Source organism: Empidonax traillii, unplaced genomic scaffold (assembly GCF_003031625.1).
Source record: "Empidonax traillii isolate 1590-97213 ecotype Southwest subspecies unplaced genomic scaffold, ASM303162v1 scaffold626:size867168, whole genome shotgun sequence".
Taxonomy (NCBI): Eukaryota; Metazoa; Chordata; class Aves; order Passeriformes; family Tyrannidae; genus Empidonax; species Empidonax traillii.
The window spans coordinates 439,413-465,381 of record NW_020955819.1 but is presented as its reverse complement, the minus strand read 5'-3'; the positions used below and the strand labels follow the sequence as shown (position 1 = coordinate 465,381).

Here is a 25,969-nt window from a genome sequence, read left to right as displayed (position 1 = left end):
GTTCTAGCTGATAGCTTTTCACCTTACTATTTTATTAGTAAATATTATTGAGTTCCTGATTCCTTTTCAAATATTGTTAGCTTTTCCTTTCCGTTTTTGTTTCTGCGTTCTTCACTAATTTTGTCATTACACGAGTAGGATGGGATTTCACTAAATTTTTACATATCTAAACCAAAGAGTTTTATCCTAGGCTCTTTTCACAATAGAAAAGAAAGCATCCAGTTCTGGAGTGCAGTTCATCTGAGTCAATTTTGCCCATTTTGTCTTGCATGAGGGTGAGATGAATTCCTCCTGAGGTTCAGTTGACAGCATTTCCATTGCTGATGAAGGGAGCCCCTGTCAGGTAGCTCAGGTTTAGATACTTGATTAGACATAGATATTTTCGTTCAATTAGGTGACTCTCTGGCTTGGTTTATCTTTCTGAAAGCAATTTACAGCCATTTGTGCTCTTTGCCTGACCACGGTCATGGTCACTTCTTCAGGATGATAGCCCATTTCAGCTAGAGCTATGTGTGTAAACAACCACAAAATCACATGCAAGTATGAGTCCTGCCCTTCCCTTCCTCCTCAGCCCACAAGATTGACAAAATATCCTGTTATAAATAAACTTCACTGGCAGAAACTATGCTGATAAAACCTTACATGTTGTTTAAGGACATGTAGGTGGTCTACTGGACTTCAGATGTGAGATCCTGTACTGGCAAGCACATCTAGCAGGGAAAGAACTACAAGTGTGAGGAGATGTGTTCCAGAAGTTAGCTCAGAAAGCCAAATTGAGGGGTTTAAGAGGAAAATCTTATGTTTTTTAATCTGCTGATTCTTATAACAGGCAATGGATTTCTGTAGGGTTTAGAGTTTTCATCCATTTTGTATCTGGGTTTTTTTAAAATCATTAGTGAAAGATAATGGACTCAGCACTAAACTTTGTGGGACACCTGTAATGATGCTCAGGTTCATATGAATCTAGTTGTGCAACCATCTCAATAGGTGATTTAGTCTAAACAATATTTCCATGAGTGAATTTCTGAGGAACATCAGATAGGACAAAGTCAAAGGCCACATAAATTTCAAGGTATTTGTTGCGTTCCTCTGATATTCCAGACTTGTTTATCTTGTCAGAAAAGAATGCTTTTATATATACGGTTTGTGCACAAAAAACTTGCGTTAACTCTTTTGCATGCTTATGCACTTATAGAATAATTTATCTTGGAACGTTTTCAGGTTATTCTGGTTTCCTGGTAACCCCTGTCCTTTGCTTTCCTTTGTTTTTGTAGATGGCAACTATGTTTGCCTTTTCCCTTTCTCTTGGGCCTTACTACGTTACCCAGGAAACTTTGGAAGTCAGCTAGATGTCAGATCTGGATTGTTTGAGTCTGACCTAATGCAAATTTATCCAGTTTATTTAATCATTATTACACATATAACTCCACATGAACAGGAAATAAGACTTCAGGGAATCTTCCTTGTAGAAACTGTGCTCTCAAAGTTGTATGGGAACAGAATTTTGCCTGGAGTTATAAATACATAAGACTGTGTGAGAACGGAAAACAGTGCAAAACAACTAAGTAATGAATAATTAGTATCTGAAAGTGATATGAAATCCATGGTTAATAAGGATAATAAGAGAGAAAACAACTAAAAAGAAAAAGTAGAACAAATATTTATACAAAAAATGGTAGGATCACTAACAAGTGGTCACTTATGTTCAGAGGCAGAGGGCAGTATCCAGCTCCGGACTGACACCTGAATGTGCTGTGTCCTATGTGTCTGCATGTGAGTGAGGGACTTGCCTTCCACTTACAGGGGATGGAGACTTGAAAGGCAGCATGTGCCATTTGATGTGCCAGCATATTTGCATGGCACGGCAGATATCCCACAGGACCTTTGCGGGTCTGTACACTTCCAGACCGGCATCTGGAGGTGGTGGGAAATCCTAGGACATCTCCAGTGGCAGTAGACACCTGTGTCCAGGCAGGGATCCTGTTTGATCAGGATTGAACAGGATCTCTCTGCAGGCTGTAACAGGAGATTAGATACGCAGATGAGAAGCTCAGCATGAATGCAAGCTCAGTGTGAGAGCAATGATGTCTCAGACTAAAATCCTTCCTTTTCATCTCACTGCCAACATAATGTTTTCTGAGGCTGTATAAGGTAAATAATCTCAGCCTATGAAAGAAGAGCCCATCTGTTTGATGGACAGTTTTCTCATTTTATGTGCAAGGCTGTGGCAGTCTGTGTCAGCTATTGATAAGGAAGCTGGTTTTCTGACCTTGACTGAAGAAAATTTTTGCTGATTTCTTACTGATCTGTACTTTATAATTTCTGTGGAATTTTGATATTTCCAATCGGCACAACTGAGGTTTTAGCTCACGTTTGCTATAGCTGCTATCTGTGTTGTGCACTCATGCATTATTTCTGATGTTCTGTTAAACTGTTTAATATATTATGGCTTACTAAAAGATTGAGGATTAAATGATAGCCTGTTCTTTTCCTGGTCCTGTTCCTTGCTCTCTACTTACGCTTTACCCTTCTGGAGTAGGGGAATATAAGCAAAGAAGAAATTGAATTCAGCTGTGTTGGTTTCATCTTTTGTCATTTCTTCATTGCCAATTTTTCTACACTTTCATGTGTGTTTTCTTTTCCTTCTGGTGTATTTATGGAACCTCCTCGTATTGCCTTATCAATATCCCTAGCTTAGATGTGTGCTCTTGTTTCCATTTTTATAGTCAATTGCTTTTGGTTTTTTAAGTTAATTGAGAGTTCTTCGCTGGAGCTGAATTAATCTTTGAAACTATTCTCTGATATGACTAAAGGGTTATTTGCAGCTGTGCTTTTGAATATTATCACTTAATAATACTTCTACAGAACTTTTTCTAATGTGACACTTAATGATTTAATTTTCTTTGTTAGAAATGTATACCATGCCTGTCAAGAAAGGATTAGCGATATGGACCTATTTGGGAGTTTCTTTTGGAAGCTCATCCATGCTGCTTGAAAGCTCTATTTACTGCATAAATAAATTTTTGTCATACCTTGACAGACACAATTGTCCCAGTGTAGATGGAGTTATATTGGCAAAAACATCCCTGTTCCAGAGCAGGTTTTTCTTCTGTTTTGTGAAAGGTTTCTGGATAAGGGGATTTCTGCTATAAGGTTTCTGGGAAACAAAGCACGTCTTTTGTGTCCACCAGGAGAATTTAGTGGAATGGTTCAATGAGCAAACTTTAGCTAATGCAGGCCTAGAGTTCAGCTGCCTTGCCTTACTTTTCATATTTACTTCAGTTAAGAACAAAAAGATGCCATATATCTTCTTACTATATAACCTTTTTTTTTTTTGTAAAATTGTATCATAAAATATATCAACACTCAAACTGTTTGACTTACTGATCAGAATACTGACAAGTAACCAGAATTCATCCTCAAATTAAATATGATAAAACATATGCAGAAAGAAGGAAGCAAAATATCTTCAAGTAGTTCAGTTAGTTTTGGTGAAGAAATTTTCCAGCTGCGAATAATTTTCTTATCTGAATACAGATATAATCTTGTAGTTGCCTTCAGATTTTTTTGAATAGTGACCTCTAAAAGACTGAAGTCAATGGCAACACTAGAAAGGAAAAACATAGCTGTAACTTTATATTATTTGGAATAACATGCCAAAGGGAGGCAGAATAAATATTCTGGAGTGATTTATGTCTTTGTTCAGTCTGTGTCAATTTTTCAAGGAATTTGCATGCAGAATTTGACATCAGCCAGTTGCAGGTCTTCTTGTGTTTTCCTCAAATTTGGTCTGTAGGCCAGTGATTCCCAAATGACAGCTGTGAATCCTCACAGCTCATCTTGGATCATGGAGCTTCTTTATCATCCAGATTTTAATTGGAAGTACTTTGTGAACAATTCAGTGCTCTAGTTGGCATTATAATTGTGCTGGTTTACAACTTTACAGAAAACACAAAATGTAGGTGCATGTTAATAGGGATTTTATTTAAAACTAAACAATCACTTTTAAATAATTTTGCAAAACAAGTGAGCTTTTATATTTGGGACAGAGGGGTTGTTGCTGCTTTTTCTTCAAGAGTTTGGAAGAGGCCTGGAAGGTTTCTCTGCTGCTGCCTAGATTCCCTCAAACATTGTTTTTTGCTGAGGAAAACTTGTTCTAGGCTTTGCAAAGAGAAGGTTACTAGATGTGGCCAGTTTTCATGACATTTACTTAGAAAGATCCTTCTTTCCATTGAGCTGTGATTTGTTTGCCGCAAACAAACTTCGTGCTGCGGTTGGGTTTGGGTTGCTCTGTGGAACCCTCCTGCTCATGATAGGAGTCATACAGGATGTGCCTCATTTGGATGGAAGTGAGTTAGCAAGTGAAAACCCAGTAGTTTTAAGGGAAGAGTCCTCCTGAACCACATCTGCCCCCAGGACTTTTCTCTATCACATGTATGAGTGTTACCAAGAAGCGCAATGATTTTCACAAGCCCTGGGTTATCCATGAAAGTGGATTTCAGAGCTTAGGGACAGTGTCTCACTGAGAGGCAACACCATGGAAGAGAATGGATTGATTTCATTGAGGATGTGAATAATCACCATTCAGGTGTTTTGGGCATTTTACACAAACTTCCTACAAAAAGGTGAGCGTGCCATGTCAGTAACAGAATTTTAACATATAATTTGTCAGGTTTGTAAGCTGCAATGGCATAAAAATAATTCTCTAGTGAAAGAAAACTCTTCAAAAATTATGGATTATGTTGTAGGATAATATTGTTGTGCTACCAACAACTTTTAAAATTAAATCCGTACCTCTTTCTAACTAACTGCTTTAAACCTGCTGCCCTTAATTATTCCATATTTAGACTTAGAAGAAACAGATAACTTCCAAGCCATAAGCAACTGTTTCTATCATGCAACCTGATTATTCAGAAATTGATAGTTTGTGCAGACATGACAGGTTTACAGTTAGTAATTTGCCCTGTATTTGATTCATGGGAAGACCAAAGAAATTTTACAGCTTAATCTTAGTCGATAATCTTTAAAATACTTAATTATTTTCGTTAAAATAATTTAAAATTTCAAATCCAGAAGCTGTTTCTAAAAAGCTGTAACTTATTCTGTAGTAAGTGGATCAGTGAAACACTGCACTGTCCTCATGGAAGTGCGGAGGAGGTTGGTTTGACATGTGAAAAGATCTGTTTACTACAAGCTTTTTGCCAGAATGGTCACAGAGGAAATAAAACTGGCAACCTAGTGATTCCCTTTACATGTCTGTCAAAGAAAATTGTTGTGTTACTATCTCTGAAAGCTGTTGTTTCACTCTGTTTCCACATTTGTGAAGACTATCCCGCTAATTTCTTCAAGATTGTATTTCTATCTGTAACAACTGCCTGTTATAAAACAAAAAGTTACATTTCTGGAAGGCAGAAATTTAACATAGTTTTGGGTTCCACAGCCTAAGAAATGCAGAACAGGCATCGACGTGTTCTACTGGTGAACTTCTGTGAATACACATTAACACTGGCATAGTATGCTGTATGTGTTGCAATAAATTATTAAGCCAGAATTCTTGAATATACATTAAGGGGGTTTTAAGCAAAATAGAGGTTGTTTCTCATGTTTTTGCAAGTATCATGTAAGCAAGTGTGAACTATACCTGATGTTTCTCTGGAGCTCAGCTTCAGTGCTCTGGTAAATTTTTAATATGAAAACTATATTTTTGCCAATGTCTACAACATAGACTCAGTTGTATTTCAAGAAGAAAAAGAAAAGGGAAAGGGAAGGGGAAAAGAAAGGGAAAGGAAGGGGAGAAGAAAGAGAAAGGAAGGGGAGAAGAAAGGGAAAGGAAGGGGAGAAGAAAGGGAAAGGAAGGGGAGAAGAAAGGGAAAGGAAGGGGAGAAGAAAGGGAAAGGAAGGGGAGAAGAAAGGGAAAGGAAGGGGAGAAGAAAGGGAAAGGAAGGGGAGAAGAAAGGGAAAGGAAGGGGAGAAGAAAGGGAAAGGAAAGGAAAAGGAAATGAAAGGGAAGGAAAGGGAAAGGAAGGGAAAGGGAAAAATCCCCACAAAAAAAACCCCACCTGAACACTTAGCTTCGCACCTTGGCACTTCTTACTTTGTGTGTTGTCAGTCTTACAAGTTCTCAGCCACTGCTTCCATACTCACAACCTAATGAGGATGCTCGTGTCTTTCCATCTCTACCTCTCCATGGAAACTCAGATGCAATTTTGTAGATTAAGTATCTTGGCAGGAAAGGAGTACAATTTAAAAAAGGCAAAACTCTGATCTCAGAAAGGGTTATTCAGCAGAGTCGTAATCAGTAACTTAAGTTGCATAATGTCCCTACCTAGAAATTGAAATATCTCATTGAAATCAGGTTAAAAAGAAGTCTGGCTGCTTTGCAGAGACTGTCAGAATATGTAAGTGTGTGAAACTGGTGAGTGAGTGAGTGAGGGAGTGGATGGCTAAGAAGTGATGGCATGCACAGGACTGAGCCATGCAGAGGTGGGGGGACTTAAGAACACATTTAGAACTGGGATGAAAAGGACCTTTCTTTTCACTGGGTCTCATGCTACCCACACATTAGCCTTTGCTCATACTACCTTGCATGTTAAATGTTGCTCGGGTGAAAAGGAGGGAGGGAAAACCAGGTATGGAACAGACGGATTGTATTCTTTGATATTGGTAAATGTCACAAACTCTCCTCCAATTGGCAAAGTCTTGCCACTTACAATTAAGAAAAACTTTCCTGTTGATACTAGGATGTTAAAAGGGAGATCTAGATTTCCAAATAGCATCCACATTCCTATGCCCACACATTTCCAAAGCCTATATGATATAAGAGGGTTTTTGAGATTTGGTATATATGAAAGGGTATATAGAAAAGTGAGGAGTATACCTGGGAAGGTACGTGTTATTTCTGATTTTGGCTCTGCAAGATTTATCAGGGAAAAGGTAAAACTTGCTGTATTTTTGTGCCCTAGTGTGGCTTATTGTGGATTTGAGACTTCAAAATCTTTTCTGTAAATCCATCTCATATGGAATAAGCTGTAATCACCAGAGTCTTAAGTGTTGGTAGCATTTTTGATATTAAGATTCAAATTGGGTTGATAAAATGTAATGTATCAACCTTCTGCTCTCCGTCTTGCAACAGATAAGGCATGTCCCTTACAATTTTACCTTGCCTGAATACATACAGAAATTCTGGAGCACCAGAAGGGAAAATGTTAAGTCACCTTTGATCTGGACCCCTCTGCTTGAGTGTCATGTAGTCACTTGGTATCCTCCTCTGTCAACTAGAGTTTCTTGCAAGTGAGAGTTTCCATTTGTTTTTAACAAAAGGACATTACACTGACTTATTACTGAGTTTCTTTGATTGTGTTTGTGCTTATTAAAGGAGTGTTAATTGTGGATGGTTGACCTGTATGCTTCTACACCACGTTCAGTGACTTTTATTCCATCTGGGAATGTTTTTTACGCCAACCCAAGTACTGTATCTGCCTTAATGGGGTAATGATCATTATGTTTATTCAGATGAACTCGTCTGGGGTGGGGTTTTTCTTATGTTACCCAGGAGTAGCATCAGCTCAGTAGTTAGGTCATTCCTTGCAGCCCTTGACTGGTATGATGTTTTCATTTTCTCTGTAAAGGCGCTGTAAGCAGTGTTCGAAGGCTGTAAGGCAGGCAGTGGTAGCAAGCAGAGCCAGTATCACTTGCTCTACCAAAATACATGTGCATTTTACCCGTTTCTAACGGTATTTGCGCATTATTTTGTGATAAACTTTTTAGTACTCCCCCCTGCCACCACGAGGTGGGGCAGGTGACCAGTGAGTGGCAGGGCTGGGGCCTTCGAGCGGCAAAGAATAAGGAACAGATGGAAGTGTTTCTGGTTAACTCCTGCCTCGTTTTTTTCTGATCATTTTCTTCCCTATGAGAGCGGTGAGGCACTGGAGCAGGTTGCTCAGTGAAGCTGTGGCTTCCACATCCCTGGAGTTGTTCAAGGCCAGGTCGGATGGGGCTTTGAGCAACCTGACCTAGTGGAAGGTGTCCCTGCCCCACGCAGGGGGTTGGAATTAGATGATCTTTAGGGTGCCTTCCAACCCAAACCAATCTATGATTAACATTAGCCTTTGCATCGCTAAAAATAAAGTTTGCTTTTGTTTTAAACTCTTTGAAGAATATTTAAAATGCCTAAAAATTATCTTCTGGAAACAAAAGACAGTTTTTTGTTGTCTTTGCTTTGGGTTGCTGTATTTTTTATGAAATTAAAATGCCAAAAATTAAAAAAATTATTTTATATCATTTGGCTGCCTAGCCTAGTTCGAAAGTATAAAATAAATTTTAAAAAAAAAGACAAATATGTTAAAGACATTTTTAATTTTCCTTGAAAAAGTAATGCATATTTAAAGTTAGTAGCTTAGCTTACTTTTAATACACTGAAAATTTTATTGGGATTTCCCTCCCCAGAGATTTTAGCTGTAAGTAGAAATTTTTCTTTGAACTAGTTTAAACTAAGGCCCTCTTTCTTGTCACGCACAGACAGGGAAATACTGCAAGATGCTGGATTAGCTTGTTCGCTTTTCATTGTTTTCTTTTGTAGCAGCAATCCGTTTAGCTATGGTATGCTGAGTTTATCTGATTAGCACTTAATGAGTGAAGGGAATAGGGGCAATGTTGCCTGAGTTACTTAAACCTAATAAAGTTTTCAGTACCTTCCCCCTCTTTCTAAATACCTGAACTTTCCTGACCCCCACCCCTTGCTTTTTTCCCCTCAGTTGCAGATCGTTCCCATACGAAATGTGCTTCCGCTTCAGCTCTATCAGCAGTAGAGCTGCCATGAGCTGGATTTTGGCCAGTGCACGTTGGTCACAACATGCATCCTGCCCAGCAGTGTTTGACAGTCTTGTCTGGAGCTCGTACAAATTCAACTGCTGTTGTTATGCTGACTCCGTTCCTTACCTGGGAACACTTACTGACCCAAAAATGTGATGACCTGTAGCATTTCTAACTTCAAACCATTAGGTATAACTGTAAGCAATAAAATAACTTCTTTAGTTGACATTTTAACGAGAATTCATTGGTGCTTGAATAATTATAGGTATAGGGATGTGGGTATAGGGACGTGGATGCCATTTGGAAATCTAGGTCTCCATTTTAACATCCTGGTATCAACAGGAAAGTTTATATAAAGAAATTCAAGAAAGCTGATGTTTAGTAATTCTTAAAAACTGTGTGTGCCATACAGATTGTGGTTCTGTTACCATAATTAACTCGATAAGCTTCTTGCATAACTCATGTTTTCCTCTGGACTTCAGCTTTCCCTCTTCTAAGATTATTTTTCCCTTTGATTTGGTATTGCATTGTAAAATACTTAGTAAAAAAGCAAAATTCTGAAAAAATAGGAAAATAATGTACATGAATTTTGACTACTTAACTATTCCTTTGATGGTTCTGTTAGTTTTGTACAGAAATACAAAGTTACCATAATACCAAGAAAAATAGGTCCAAGGAAAGTACAATTGATGTCTTTGCAAGAGATTCCTTAGGCATAGAGGTTCTATACTTGTTAAAGTAATAGGAGGAAAGCAATGGAAATTTAGGTGGAGTGTCAGTAAAACAGTAGTGTTGCTTAGGAGATCTGAATCTTTATAGATAGGGACCTCTAAAAATATTTTCAGTTATACCTGCTTGAAAATACAAATATTTTATAGAAATTATCTCACATTGCTTTTATCAGTCATTCTGCCAAATTTATGATAATCATGGTAATAATAATGGAAATAATAATGATCTGGTAATATCAGTAGTGATCCTGTTAGAGCAGAATGTGTGTGTGTATGTTTTTAGATAATTTTCAAGTTATTAGAAGAATGCCAGATATGCAGGAATGCACTGAGGTGCTTGAAAAGGGTAGAAGACAACTGTGATCATTTTGTGTGTACAGCTTCCTACTGAGCAATCCCCCAGTATTTGCCTTCCCAGGTGAGGTTCTGCAGCTGGTGGCATTCATGTTCCCAGTGCAGTGCAGAGCACAGTGTGTCAAACTGCTGACAATGGTAGGGCCAGTCTGGAAGTGTCGTACTCTGAACTAAATGGTACAAATTTGAGAGGAGAAACCCCTGTTTTTTCACTTCACTGACAGCCCAGATAGCGTGATTTAAACTTCTTCTTGTTTCTGTTATTATTTTGTTTTGATTTGTGTTTTCGTCTGCTCCTGAATATGTATAGCTTATGCCAAACTTCCATCCAGATATCGAGATGGAAAACAACCCAGGTGTTAATCTGTGAATTAGGTATTGAAATATTTTGTAATTTAATTCAAAGGTTTATTTAAATCACAAAAAGTATGTGTGTGTGTTTTTCTTTTCCCCTCTCAGGTTTGCAATTATGTGTGGCTATATGTCTCAGTTTGAAAGTGTACAAAACAAAATCAGGAATGGTTATCTCTTTAAGGTATGTTTTTGTAGGATTTGGGCTTGTTTTTTTTTTTTAAAGCTATTCCTTCAAGTTATTTCCTTATATAGTGTCTAAGACAGACTTTTCCAACACAGAGTAATTCAGCCTCACAGGTCTATTTTGGTGCTGAAGTTAAAGGGAAAAAGTTATTTTTATGTATGCAAATAGATTATATGCTTACACAATATAAGAACTGAGCTAGGAATTTGGGAACAGCATTAAGATTTCTGGTTTATTTTATAGTCAAAGGGGGGGAGAAAAAGGGAATAACAATTCTGTTTATAAAATCAAAACACATGAAATAGTGATCAATTAACACAGTTCTGCAATCATCCTTCATGCCACCCTTAAGTAATATTTGTTTTAACGCTGTCCTTTCAAAGGTAATTGTGTTTTTTAGATTTAGTAATTTGTGTTACATGTGCTGCTCTCCCCCTCCTTGTCCTCAGCATTGCTTAGACACTTTCCATCCATCCCTTGCCTTCCAAGCTGCTGTCCCCTTTCCTGGGTGTCAGTGAGAGGCAGCAGACATGTTCCAACGCCTGGGGAATGCCTGGGCTGGGTTCCTGTCGCATCATGTCCGTGTTAGTACTTGGGAGTGTGGCGGAGCTTTCCTGTGAGAGAGCAAAAATTACATCTGAGCTGTGCCAAGCGAGCTAAACCCCAAGCACTGGGACAAGCTGGGAACAAAGGGATAATGACAAACAACACAAGTGCTACAGCTGTGTAAAGGATGGAGTTTTAAGAGTTTGTGGTGTTAGCAATAGCCTTTTCAGGGAGATTTTGCTCCTCCCTAGTAAATCCTGAAATCCGTTGAATTGTTTGGAAATGTTAAGGATTTGGGAAAATAGTAGTATGAAAGTGTACCTCCTATCTGAATAGTTTGTGGACAAAATGATAGCATAGAAATCTCTTAGGTCTGTGAAACTCAGATATTTTTGTGACTGGCTGAATTAGCAAGACAGATATCTGGGGGATTAAAAAGAAAGGTTTGAGTGAAATTTATTTTTAGAGGCAAATGGTGGGGGTGAAATAACATACTTATTTTTTCTTCAAACTTTGGTTGAGGGATAAGAGCTTTCTTTAGTAAATTAAAGAGAGGAATAAAGATACTCATGACCTCTAATAAAAATGATTTTGGAAGAAGGACCTCATTAGATACTTCCTAGGTTTTATAGTTTCACTATTAACAGAACCATTTCGTTTTTTGAATTTCACATTATAATAACAATTGGTTGTGTCAAATACCATTTCATTGGAGCAGTCACATTCCAAGGTGGAAGAGACGATGCTTCAGTGATGGGTGCTGACATACAAGATCTATCAAAGAGAATAATTGCTTACTCACTTATTTGATCTGTGAGTTTTGTAATACTAAGTGTAAATGAAGTTAATTTAATTGAAGTTGTTGTTTTTCTTAAGACAAAAGTTCTTGAGTTATTTGATTGAACTTTAGGGTTGCTTAGTCGTGTTCTAAATATGGCAGTCCTTGTTGCATTGTGTGCAACTTCGCTAAACAATTTTGTTTGTGGTTTCCCTCCGTGAGGAAGGGGTTTGCTAGTTAATATATTTTTAGGTTGTTAGAAAACAAGAGAATTACTGAATTTGTTTCTGGCTTGCAGCAAACTACTTAGAAAGTAAACACATTTGTCAAACAAACATCTAAAGTGATACTAATTTTCTTTCCAATAGGAGCACCTAGACAAGGCGATTGAACTTAAGCCTCAAGATCCCTTTTTATATTACCTCAATGGAAGATGGTGCTATTCAGTAAGTTGTGTTTTATTTATCTAATGTATGAACTGAGTGTGCTGAAAAATGATAACACATTTGTGATTAAATATTGGGACTTAAGACGAAGTAGGTGTTTATTTAAGTAGGTGTTTTGAGCTAAGTAAAGCAGACATTTACATTTCCTGAATCAGCCGCCAGAAGGTTGCTGCTAGCAGCACTTATCCTGCAGTATTGGTAGGTAAGCTGTGCTTATATGTCCCTCATTGTTGTGTTCAAGTTTTTTACTGGCATGAATGAATGAGAAGTAACTGATTTGGAGGGGAGGAAGGGCAGTCTCTTGATTTCAGTTCTTTGTTCTGCCACAAAGTTCCTGGGTAACCTTGGACTGCTAACATAGCCTTTTGGTAGCTGTAGTCCCCATCCATAATTTAATATTCTGTAGGATTGTCTGTGGCAGCAAGGCTACCATACTGGCTTTTTTAATTCCAAGAGAATGTCACAACAAAGATTCAGGCATAAAAATCCATAATTCACCAAAGAGTTTTGCAAGAGATGTAATTTGTGTCATGCCAGCACAACAGGTGATTTTAAAGATGATTTTAGTTATATGTTCTTATTTATATATTATAAAGATTTTATTAGATTATAATAGATTACATACTGATAAGTATTCATAAAAGAAAATTAAAATAATTGGTTTACAAATTTACCTGTTAATCAGTTTTTTAGAAAAATTATGCTTGTGCTTTAGTATGAGAGTTGTCTTATTCTTAAGGCCACATCTTTGAGGGATAAGTTGACTACCCTTACTGCTTCATCTCTGGTGCTGTGAGGAATCTTTGGTCAGAAGAAAATGTTCTTCCATAGTCCATGCTGTAAAAGATGACTGTGAGACTTCTCAGAATAATGACTGTTAAGCACAGTGAACACCGGCCCTGCCTTTTTCTTACAGATACTTCCAGTGCTAGTCAATACAAAGTGCCTGCAAACTGTCAAAAAGGAGTTTCGGTGATACATTGCAGACTTTGTCTTTATCTGCAACAGGACTTAATGCAAAGTAATCTTTCAGCAGTTTTTTTTTCAGATTGTGTATTTAGCTTTAAAAGAGCTTTCAACAACTATGTTTCTTCTCCTTTGATTTGAATAAGGGATGACACCAACTTTTTCAAAGAACTTGGCATTTTTCTTTTTGTCACGCTGTATTCTTGAATATCAACATAATTTTGCAGAAATAAGTTGATGAAGATGGTACTGTAGTGTGCTTGCTGTCTTGCCTCTCAGGAGCATCTGTCTTACCAGTGATTGTTTAGCACTTTTGTACTATGCTGTGTCCAACATCTGAACTGCAGCTTCCATTTATGTCAAACACTCCCAGATGTTTCTCATGGCTTACTTCTCATGCGAGCTGCTGCTTTTTGGAGACATATAGTCTCAGTGTACTTCGCTTTGTTCTCACTGCACATTTTGTTACTCCTGTTTCATTTTCATGATAATCACCACTTCCTGACTGAGTAATAGGTGTGGTTTGTTGTACTGTATCATTACAAATTCACGTTCCGCACTTGCAACATCTATGCAGGGCTTCCTTCCTAAACATTAAAACCACAGATTAACATTTGCTTTAGGTAATGACCTGACCTGCATTTCATTAAGTGAAAAAATCTACCTAAACAGATATAGCCCTTGAAATATTTAAGGATTTATTTCAGATTTCTCTTTTTCTTAATTTTTAAAATTCTTGTCTTCTGTGACTGCCATTACCAAATAATAACCTGAAACACACAGAACAGATTTTTGTAGTACAAATAAATGCAAGTATAGGACTGAATAACATTTTGTTTTAACTTCTGGGGCTGTCAACTCTTAAAATCTTACTGTCTTTGCATACTTGCAGTGGCAGGATGAGGTCATTTGAAAACATTAGTTTTGAGGCACTACTATAGAAGCTGAATCTTAATCCTGACCCAGTGAGGCTGGTGATATTCTCATTAGTTTTACCAGACTGTATGAGTAGGTTTCTGTGCTGATCCACTAATAGAGGTTTTGGCCGTGCTTGTGTTATAGGTAGTCATAGGAGCTTGTGGAAAATGTGCCAAATTCCTTGGTCCTATTCTGCAGACTGTGGTGTTTCATGCTGTGGTAATTATCCCAGAAGAAGACTGTTGGCTGTGGCATTGGTTCCAAATACTTTGTCAGGGTATAGGTTATGATAGAGTGCTTGAAAAATTTGATTCAGCACTCCTCTGTACAGGTACCTGTAGTTGGAGTGATAAATGCTCCTCTTAGACCCTCTGTTTTTAATGTTCAGTCTCACGGTGGTTGAGGCTGGGGAAGTTGTGTTTTTCAGTGTGAGAGAATTAAAGAAGAAAAAGGGATGACTGAGGCAGGAAAGTTAGTTTTTACATTTAGCCTACCTGACTTTGGGATCAGGTTAGGATTGGCCCAATATTTGTTCTTTCTCAAGTGTTGCTTCCAAAGATATTTTTGTGTAATTTTCATCACATATTCTTTTACTGAGGCAGTGTAGTTAAAAAAGATAAGTAGCGTTTGATACTTTATAGGCTTTGGTAACACTTCTGTAAAATGTATTTAAGTCTTTCTAATACAGTCCGACATTTCCCGTTCACTCTTTATTTAATGTTAGGGGATCGTATTACTATCACCTAGCACTTTTTTTGGGGATGACAAACTCAAAAATTAGGAATTGCATAAGGGACTGTAAAAGGGGATGCTTCAGGTGTTGTAACTCAGGGTTACAGTTCATTTTCACAAATGAAAACTGGTTGAAAAGACTTTTAGGTGAAAAGTATAGCGGAGGGAGATGGAGAAGATTTATTAATGGCTGAAAGCCATAATCAGGGACTGCACACTGTACAGGTAAAAACTATTTGATTTGTGGAATTTTGCCAGAATTTAGCTCTGACTGCCATTTCTCACCTTCCTGAGTGTAACACAGTGCTTTGCAAAGAGCAGTGGTTCAGCACTGCCAAGTTTCTTACTCATCAGTTATTCTTGCTAGGCCAGAAATGAAGTTGATGCAGTGCTGTAGCGCCTTCCAGCAGAAAAGATGAGCTGTATTTTCACTGCCCTCACAGCAGCTGGGGTCTGTCTGTGATGCAGAGCCAGTGACAGTTGTGCACCACCTTGTCTAGAAGTCGATTTTTGCTGTTTCTTATTTCTCTTACCATTATGAAGTCAATGGAGCTGTACAAAAGAGAAAGATCATAGAATTATCTCAACAGTGTTAGAAAATTACATCTGGTATCACAGTCAGATAGGCAAGATTTTCACTGGTCATGTCATAGATGTCACGATGGGTAAAATTTTTCCTGTGAGACCTGCTGTGTATACAAGAAGTAAATGGATCTGTGCTACATGGTGCATATAGGAGTTAGTTTCATTTCCTTAGACTTTTGAGCACAGTTATCTAATAGACCTTTAAATTGTGTATATGGGGTATTATTTTACTGTTTTAATGTTTCAAATAGCTTATAAAACTGAGTGCTATCTAGTTAAGACTCATATCTATTTGCCATTACAGGACAGGCACAGAACAGTTATCATATACTTGTGAAACTGGATCAGAGTCTCTGGTAAATGCTAGTAGGGTGTTAAAAATAAGATCTCGTGGGATTTTCTTTTTGCAGGTTACATATTGTGTTGGATTTGTCTCTGGTGTATCCCAGTATCTGTTTGGGTTACAGCAGGGAACAAATAGATCCAGTTCCTTTGTATGCTCTGTAAGTCTGCTTCCCTTACTGGAAAGTGGAAAGCCCAATTCAAATTGGATAAATACCTAAATGCCTGTGCAGACCGTCCTGGTTCCTCAGCTGGCAAGAAAGAGAATATTTGTGTTGGAAGCCAGTATTTTAAAACTGGTGTCCTGTTACTTAATCTATTCCAGAAGGCAAAACATTGCGAAATTATTTAATACAATTTTAAATTAATATATTGTAATGAAAAAGAAACTCTCTAGGGATATTTAATTAGGTGTCATTAATATTTTACTGAAGCTGGATCAGTGGAGTGATTTTCCTTTATGGAAGACAATTGTGTAATATGTCTTCAGTGAGCTATTAGCAAGGAAGCATTGGAGGAGGATATCCTACAGGGCTGAAAGTCAATCCTGGATGACTTTTTAATCCAAGTGGGTTACTTTCCTCGGTACCAACATCTTGAATTTGAAAATAACTGTCAATGGACAGGGTTTGCATCTCATAAAAAACAGAAGACACAACCCCAGCCAGTGTTTTAGTACTGCTTATATATATATATATATATATATATATGATTTTTGATGATCTTAGGCTAAGGAAGAGAAAGGGATGTTTGTTAGGAAATCCATTTTCCCAGTATTTAGGGGAGAACCATGTTTTCTGTCTTGGTCTTCAGAGGAACAAAAGGCCTGATAGGAGACTGCTAAATATGACCTTTATGTTCAGCTGCAGTTTAACTCTTTGAGTGCCTTTCTTCCATCTCTGGTACTAATGGAGGTTTAGGTAGAATAAGTGGATGACAGCTTGTTCTTTGACAGATCTATAGGAGAGGTTGGTTGAGACAACCATCTCCGTTTGCTTTGGGATACTGAGGAGTGGCCTCCTCTCCTTGGCAGAGGCCAGGCTGTCATTATGACCCACTCCTCTCCAGTCCTAAGGAAGTTCAGGAGTTGGCTGATGGTCCCTCAGGCCCGTTTTTCTCACTCTTGAGTAAGTGGGACTAACTCTTTGTATGGCAGCTGGGTAGCAATGTTCTTTGAGTGACCCACTACATCAAAACGTGATATTCTGTGGAAACACAGTGTCTCTTGCAGTGCTCCTGTGAATTTTCAGGCTGCTCGCAGGATTGACATCAGGGTTTAGGAGACCAAAAAACCAAAACTCACTTAACATTTGGAAATCATCTGTAGGGCAAAGGCAATCTTCATCCTTTAATTTTGTTGTTGTTGTAGCTATTACTTGTCGCGGTAGCTGTTTTTCTTATTACTTTCTGCTGTCCTTTACCACTTTTGGAACACCCATTAAAGTGAAATCATGGTTCCACTGTAGTTGATGGCAGTTACACTCTCTTTATACTTGATTTTATATGGACCTCCAGATATACTTTGCACTGTTGGAGTAACCTTTACTGTAGAAGTCAAATTTGTGCTACATTAGAGCATGCCAGCCGGGGTTTCTGTTCCCTGTGCTTGCTCATGCACAGAGAATGCTTAATAAAGTTAGTTGGTATAGTAGGAATTACGTTTCCATTTCACTGAAGGTGGTGTAAGATTTACTCTAATAAAGTTATTTCAAATTAAAGACTGTGCTTATGTGCGTTGAGGGGAAGGGTATAATTTCCTGTTCATCATTATTGCTCTGGGACACAGTTCTGTGTATTGCATAAAACAGGTTCTTTTCCATTTGTCCCACCTCAGTGTAGCAGGGTGCAGACAGAGTCAGGTGGGGCACAGTTAAGCTGTTCTGATGGGATTCACCTCACCTGTCTTCAGCAACCCACAAAGTATAATTGTTTGTGCTCCTTTTGTAGTTGAAGGAAAGAAAGAAGAGAAAGAGGGGAGCGTTCATCCCAAGCTAATGTAGGTGAATAGGAATTGCCTAGTGGAATTGCCTCTCTCTTTATTGACCATGCAAGGAAGCTGGACAACTTGCATAAACTAGGCACTTCATTTAGGGATGGCTAGAATTAGCTGCAGTGAATTTATCAAGCCCCCGGCATATCAGTCTGACTGCTCAAAACATTAGAGGACTCTCAGACTATCTCTGAAATAGTCACAAAGTGTAATGGTGGAGAGAGTGCACAGAGCAAAAGACAACTCACTGTTGTCGCAGAATCGTAGAATCATGAAGGTTGGAAAAGACCTCTAAGATTGTTGAGTCCAACCGTTAACCAAACACTGTTGTATTCACCATTAAACCGTGTCCCCAAGAGCCACATCCACACATCTTTTGGACACTTCCAGGGATAGCCATTTACCACTTCCCTGAGCAGCCTGTTTCAATCCCTGACCATTCTTTCAGTGAAGAGGTTTTCCTAATACCCAATCTAAACCTCCCCCGGTTCAACTTGAGGCCCTTTCCTCTGGTCCCATCACTTGTTGCCTGGGAGAAGAGACCGCCCTCCACCTCCCTACAACCTCCTTTCTGTGCAAGTGGTTTTCTGTGCGATGTGCTTACATGCATTTCACTTCTAAGCGTTATCTTGGTGAGATTTGTAAAATAAAAATGGCCAAGTGCATGTATGTTTGGGGCTTTTTAAAAGTTTGAATAGGGCAAAGCAGCACCCACGCCAGACAAAATAAAGACTAAAACCTCAGTAAATCAGTTCTGATTAAATCTCATAAGAAAATAAAACAACTGCCAGGAAGAACTTGTGTTTTCAATAGTTAATTATAACTCCACATGGAAAAACTGCAATTTTGTTTCCTCACTGTTGCATAACAGCAGACATGAGTAGGGTAATTGTATCTGTGCAGTGTATGTGTATCACCAGGGTGTTGTGTGGTCTTGCAGAGAACAGTGTAAGCTTATACATTCCCTTTATTTTTTTTTACTCCTCTCTTCCTCACTCTGTAAGCTACCTCTGTGTTGATGTGATGGACCTAGAAATAGAGACCCCCTTCCTCTTCCAAAAGAAGAAAGAACGCTCCTGCATCAGGAGATTAGTGTGAAGAAAACAGTACTTTTGCAAAAATGCTTTTAATGGCTCCTGCAGAATATGTGCTTAAAACTATAAAACAGTAAGGGAAATGAAATGTAGAAAGAAATTGTATACATAAGTACAGTTTGAAGTTTTAAGCAGTGTGCTGCAGTTTGTAACACAGTGTAAAAGCACTGCAGTTGTAAATACCTTGTTGCTTCAGTAAGAACTCCAGGACTGCTGGAGAGCTTTTGTAAAAAATATTTCCTTAGAAGAAACTTCAAGGGTGGGATATGTGAGAGAAAATGAAAACAAAAGCTTTATTGTCTTAATGTGGTTTCTTCCTGGATTATAATTTTTAGTAGTTTTGTGTGAGATGTTCACTGACAGCATTTAACAATTAAGGCATTGGACCCTGCCGAACAACCAGCCAGACTTGTCCGGGATGCCTTCTGTCTCCAAGCAATGTTGCTCTTATGCAGCTAGAGACATTGGGACCAGATGAGAAAACGTGGTCCTATGAATTTTTCTGTCGCAAGCTAACCTGTATTTCTTGCAATGATATTTTTAGGGCAGTTTGCAACAAGAAATACGTAGAGATTGGTTTCTGTTCAAAAGAGAAGCATTCTGGTTGATGGCTGTGGATAATTCTGTGTGGGTGGATTCTTGTATTTTACAGTTATTAACTGATACCTATTGATAATTGCTGGATTTAGGTGGAGGAGGTTGGGGGAGCAGCAACAGCCCTGCAGATATTGGGAAGCCAGGGAATAAAGCGGGAATAATCTAAAACTATCCCAAACCATTTTAATTTTTACAGCAGTAGGACCAATTTGACTTCAAGACTGAACTCTGTTATTTGAATTGCAGCTCTTTCTGAAAAGAGATATCCATCTGTGACTCATATTTTATGTCCAGGTCTCTGATGAGGGACTCTCTTTCTTCTCCTGTGTGTATCCCTTTTCTGTGTTGCCTCTGCATAGATCAGGCCAGAAAATGCAGAACCCTATTTTTTTCCCTTTTTTCAACTCAGTTGTACTCTGTGACAGGAGCCATCAGTGCAGTGGTTCAAATACTTATGGAAAGGAAAAAAGTCCTGATTTTTTTTTTTTTTTTTTTAAGATGTGATAAATGTCCAAAGAAAAATGGCTTCACTTCTCCATTTAAGCAGGCTCTGCTCTCACATTGCATTTTCTAGCAACTCAACCCTTTGTTACAGATGTGAAGTGTATTTCGCCAGGTTGGGCTGATGGAGCCAAGTACCTTATGGCAGTAACCAGAGCAGTTTCTGTCAGGTGTATATGTAAGGGAAGAAGTCATGTGTGTTGTGTGGAAATATGACAGCTCCCTGAAGTCCTTTCTCAGCAGCCCATCTTGCTGAAAGGAGAAGAGGTCTTAGGCGGGTGTTATTTGTCATATTTGAAGAGTTAAAAGTGAAACCTATCTTCTAGCAGTGGCTGTCACCAGCTTCTGTGTAATAAATGAACCAAATGAACCAAAAGCACTTACGTTTTTACTGTAGCAACAGCTTTTCATAATATTGAAAAGTTGTCAAGTACATAGATTATCATGCTAAGCTGTCTCTTGAAAACTTTTAACAAGTTTCAGGCACTATTTCTAGCCTTCAGTTTTAAAAACAGGCAAGGTCTTATGAAACCTAAAATATAGTTTAAGCTCTTTACATGGGAATAATCTTGTATGAAGGATCTTGGTGTTTTGTCATATATGCACATTTTCCTGTTAACAGAATCCAAAATCCAAGACTGCTTTTAGCTGGCAAGTTGGCAGTATAAAGCATTCCTTTACAGGTTCTTTTGCAAAATATGTTGTGTAAGTAGTACAGTGCACAAGACAGTATTTACTGTAAAACTGAGAGGCAGCCCTGAAGACATCTGACTTTTTAATTTAATTTTTTTATTACAGGTAGCTCAGTTGTCTTGGATTGAGAAGAAGGTAGCTACTGCTCTCTTTGGGACTCCACCAACTTCAACAGTAGAAGAAGCACTGCAGAATTTCCTTAAGGTAACTTGTAGCCAACATTTTTCCTATGTGGCTGTTTACCAGCTGCTGTAGGTGACTCTTGTCAAGAAGTCTGTTGAACAGATTGCGTTCAGTAGCTATAAATCCAGGACTCTTCTGAACACCGCTGAGCTCTCTAATAAAATATTTTTTCTCTTCTTTTTGAAAATGAGTTTGGAGATGACTGGCTAGCACCTTTCTTTTCTTTCTTTTGTTTTAAGGATTCTTCAGTCACTTGACATGGTTAATAGTTACTGAATATAATGTGAGCTGGATATAGATTAGTTATATATGTCATTGAAACAAATTAACCGTAGTGATAATTGCTGATTTGCCCACTTCTATAGGAGGGTTACCATGGGCAAGGAAAACTTAGACATTGCAATGCTTCTGTTTTTCTGATTTGAGGCTTTTTTTTGTTGAGTTTCAGTAGAAGTGTTTCTTATTTGTGGAGATGAAATTACTTTCTGGCGAATCAGAAAAGAAGGCTCTGTCATACAGGTCCGTGTTCCTGGGCATTCTACTTGAGCACACAGTTATGAGAAAACACCACATGAATAAAATAGATCTATCTTTCAGTGTCTTGTATATGAATCAGTTCTACTTCTGGAGCTGTAAAGTGTACAAGTTTTTCACTTGACTGAATTCGAAGCATAAACTTCCATCATTACAATTACTTTCAGAAAGTTTTTCAAAGGATTGGACAGGCATATTTTGGTCATTTTCAGAAGTGCTTGTTTTCTCTGTTCTCAGTCTGTTTAAAGATGGAATGGTCTCCTGAATTTTGGACGATATAATACATTACCATCTTCCCAGTTTAAGAGATTTTATCTTTAAGGTCAAATTCCAAAAGTGGTAGGAATAATTTGAAACATTCACTTCAGCTTCAGGGTATTTTGTGGTAGGCTGCAGAGTGACTGTGGTTTTAAGTCATCTTCTGCAACAAAAATTAAATTACTGTCTAAAAGACAACTGTTTGGGTTTCTTTTTCAATTGTTTGATTCTACACAGTTGTAGTGAAAGCAGCATTGTTTTGGTCCAAGGATTACAGCTACTATAAATTTCACTGCTGTAATTTTTCTCTCCCAAAAGCTGTTTGTTGATGAAAATTGCTTCTTGGCTAGTAGATAGTTGGTAAGGTTTTTTACTCATCTTGCAAGCTTGTATGTCCTTCATGTGTTTTAAAAGGAAGACGTTCTTGAACTTTTTTAACAACCTGAACTTTTCAGAAGACGATACTGTGAAAAGAAATGCGTACCCAGAACTAGAAGATATGGGTCTGTGGAAGAGAAATAATTGTAAAGTTGATTAACACAGTTCATTACTCGTTATGCAAACTGTGAATGGTTGATTGCTTTCTAATTTCTTTGGTGAGGAAATAATAATTAATAATCTAGAGAGAGCAGTGTCATTCAAAAAAAGTGAATGAGTCTGATAGATCTTGTTTGTACAGAATGACCTGATGTCTTTACAAAGCACTTGTGAGAGAGGAGAGCAAGGAGTACAGAACATTTTTGTATGTTCAGTGTCAGCATTTATTCTGCCTGGGCTGGGGTTTGAGGTTTTCGTTTTCTTGTTTTCTTGATGTTTTCTTTGAATTGCTAAACAGATTGCATTACACACAGTAGGGATGATTCCGTCTGGTGTTTGAGGAAGTGTAGTGCATTGCTAAAAATGTTATGCAGACCACATAAATCCCATCACACAAGTTTTAAGTCTATTTTCTTTCCTGTTTTTTATTATTTAGGCAGAAGAAATGCGTCCAGGATATTCCAAATGCAATTATGTGTATTTGGCAAAGGTAACCAAGTTCTTTTAAAAATAATGATTTGTAGACTCTGGTATTCCTACAGTGGTCTGATTGGAAACAAAATGTTTTTTCTTCTCAGTGCTATAAAGATCTTGGCCAGAAAAACAATGCACTGAAGTACTGTGATTCTGCACTGTCAATTCTCTCAGTTACTAATGAGGTGGGTATTGAGAGTGATAACTTGTTCCCTTCTGACTGTTCTCTTGTCTTTGGCATCCACTACTGCACTGTCGGTAATAACATAATGTTTCAGTTTTTCCTCTGAATACAGAACCTTCCTTTTTCCTCCACTCTAGGTTGTCTCATTACAGTTGTCTGTATCAACAGCTTTAAAAAAATCTTTGTTTAGGGAACTGTCAGGGAATTGTCTGTATCAGAAACTGAATTGCACTCTTTGTAATTCAACCTACTTCATTAGACCATCTTAAGCATAAGCAGTTGAGTGTGTCACTCCATAGCTGTGCTGAAATTTTGCCCCAGACCTACATTTTTCTGAGTCGAAAACATTCTGGATTTTTGCCCCACAGTCTCTGTCTCTGCTTCTGAAAGCCTCTGGTTTGTGATTCTTGTCAAGGGCGGTATGTTGACTGCAGCAGAGGAAGATGAGTTATTCAAGATAACTCTCATGCAGTTAAGAGGCACAGTTCTTCCAGTTACATCTGCTGGAACATAGTTTGTTCTAAGAGATTATTAGATTCCTCATTAGGCCCTTCAGAGTATTTTTATGTATGTGGACACAATATTTCGACCAATATTTGAGAGATTTTAAGTTATTTAATTTCTCAAATATAAACCAAGCCATGGCAAGGAGGTTCACTCTGTCTGATCTCTGAAGCAAGTTCCATAATGACTAACCTATGATTGGAAACATCTTACCATCCTAGAGTGTGACAAGTTCAAACCTGAGCTGTCAGCCTAAAGGGCCCCCTTTGAGCACAGCAGATGTGGTATGGAGAGAGAGGTGATTTCAGAGACGAATTGGCCCTATCCCATTTAATTCTTTGAAGTTAAGGAAAAAGACCATTAAATAGCTCTGTAACTTGATTGACAATAAATGCTGTGTGTGGAGCACTAACACGTTTATGTCAAATGTTCCTGCTGGGAAGAAAGACCACTGCATGCCTCACCAGCCGCTCCTCCTGGGTGGCCTTATTTCTTGGCCCAGGTTATACTACGTACCAATCATAAATTAAGTCAATCATTGCTTAAGTTTGGTGTTTCTTTAAATATGTATTGGTACAGATATGACATAAGCAATATTTTAACTCTGCTTTATTATTTACTTACTGTTAAAATATACCTTCAGCTTGCCTATTATAGAACATAGGAAAGACTGCTATAAATTGTCTGTTTAATACCCCATCATGTTTATGAAGTATCAGCAGACCTGAGAAGGAGGGGTAACCCTGAGGTGAGAGCAGAAATTCAGGAGCAGTCTGAGGGGTAGGTGTACGTATTCTGGCAAGCAACAATGGCGATGAGAGTAAGAATGATACTGGTTTTTGAACGGAAGAAAGAGCGTCAAATGGGCCCCAAAAATCTTTTGTCCGCCTGAAGAAGACAAGATGATTTGACCTCTTCTGTTTTGGCTAATTCTATAGATATCACGGATTTGTCTCCTTTATCTTGTTTTGAGTGAAGTTTAGAAAAAAGAGTCCAGATAAATATGGCATTAGGACAATAGTAAGTAATTTGACTTAAAAAAAAAACCAACCAAGCAGTCAGCACAGGGTAAAACCAAGTGCATACTGGAAGGAATTACTGTGAAATGAAGATCTGGAACACAAACCCTGCTGGTGCTAACTGTTACCTCAAATCCCATCTGAATTCAAGTATTACATGTTGTTTTGGTTACTGTGTTAGAGAAAGACTGTTAGTGATTTTTGGGAAATCATGTTGGAAATGGAGTGATTCAGGGCTTAGAGCTGTATGTATGACTAATATTTCATCAGATTAGTTTAAAGGAGGGAAGGGATTGTAATAAGACAGAGGAGGCATTGGGAAGACAGTAATAGATGGATGCTGATAAAGTGCCTGAATTGACTACAGCCTTGTAGAAGATGAGGTTCATGGTCTGAAACAAAAAGCACAGGTCAGCAGCAGTCAGAGGATTTCTTTCAGTTTGCCACAGCACAGGACCTCAAGGTTGTCAGCAGCGTGGTAAGTTGTCAGAGTCATGTGAAACCCATCATTCCCAAGTGTAATCATGTGATTTTTCTCTCTTTCTTTAAGCAGGGGAATTCCTTTATTGTTTTTAAATGTTGGCTTCTATTGAGAAACATGTATTTGTATAAAGGCATAAAATCAGGAGCAGACTGAGAGACAAAGCTGCTGGAAAGGTGCCACACTGAGGAAATGTATAGTATTTCATGATACAAATCATCCTGCAGAAAAATAATCGTAGACAGTGGTTTACTTTATATTGCTTCTGAGCATCCACAGTTTCTAGTGACTTCTGGGAACCAGAGGTGCTTGGCATCAGTAAAGTAGCCCATAGCTCATTTTTAATCCTCGGGTCAAATTCTCAGCTGCTGTAACTCAGGACACTTCTTTGACCCTTTCTCTAGGATTCATTTTGTGTAACATTTTGAATTAAGTGATATTATTGTTGACTTGAATGTTGTATCACATCCAAATATCCCTTCTGTGCATCTGTCCTACTACTTACAGAATATGTTTTAGTTCAAGGGGTAAAGGGGCTTCCAAACATAACTAATTCTTGTTAAAAAAAAATCAGATGACCACTTTCAACCCTTTTATGAGTCTTAAAAAGAATACCACAGAAGTTGTAAAAGAAACAAGTTCTGATTGAACAACTCCTATAAGTCCTGTAAATTAAGATTTACGGGATGATTTTTAAAAATAGGGAAGGTTTTAAAAATAGTTTGGCACATTTTTAACCTAACAGTCAATGCATTATTTTTATTTTAAAAGGAAATTTGAGTTTTGATGCAAATTATATCTGGAAAAACAAAACTGATGTTACAGTGCAACTTAAAAGACCTTTTTCTATCCTCTCTAAACAAAAACCTCCAATGAATCATACAGTTCTTCCTTGGCCATAAATACTGTCATACTGTAGAGTGGTGCTTCACTGCTGGAGGTGCATGGGACGTTAAATTGTCCAGTTTTTCTCTAGTCACTATCCAGGTGGATAACCTCAGGGTCCTGGGAAACATTTGCCCCTTCAGTAAAAGAGATTCTAATGTTCAGGGCTGCTGTGAGTTATTGTGAAGTGCCTCACAGCTGCTCTGTTCATCTAGGGGATGTTGTGTTGCCCTTTCCGAGACACGTTACTTTGTAGTGTGCTCAAAGCCTTGGTGAGTGTGACTGCAT

General features: G+C 38.1%; 1 protein-coding gene across 4 annotated transcripts in view; it reads left to right on the top strand.

The window, feature by feature from the left end:
* Positions 1-25,969, top strand: part of RMDN2 (regulator of microtubule dynamics 2) — a 45,356-nt gene that overhangs the window by 11,710 nt on the left and 7,677 nt on the right. For 3 of the 4 annotated variants that reach the window (XM_027898868.1, XM_027898867.1, XM_027898866.1), the window contains exons 6-10: positions 10,356-10,431; positions 12,127-12,204; positions 20,728-20,826; positions 22,571-22,624; positions 22,713-22,793. In XM_027898868.1, the coding sequence (XP_027754669.1) occupies positions 10,356-10,431; positions 12,127-12,204; positions 20,728-20,826; positions 22,571-22,624; positions 22,713-22,793 (388 nt within the window). Of the gene's footprint in view, positions 1-10,355; positions 10,432-12,126; positions 12,205-20,727; positions 20,827-22,570; positions 22,625-22,712; positions 22,794-23,160; positions 23,250-25,969 lie in introns of all 4 variants that reach the window. The other variant, XR_003572887.1, reaches the window with a different exon arrangement.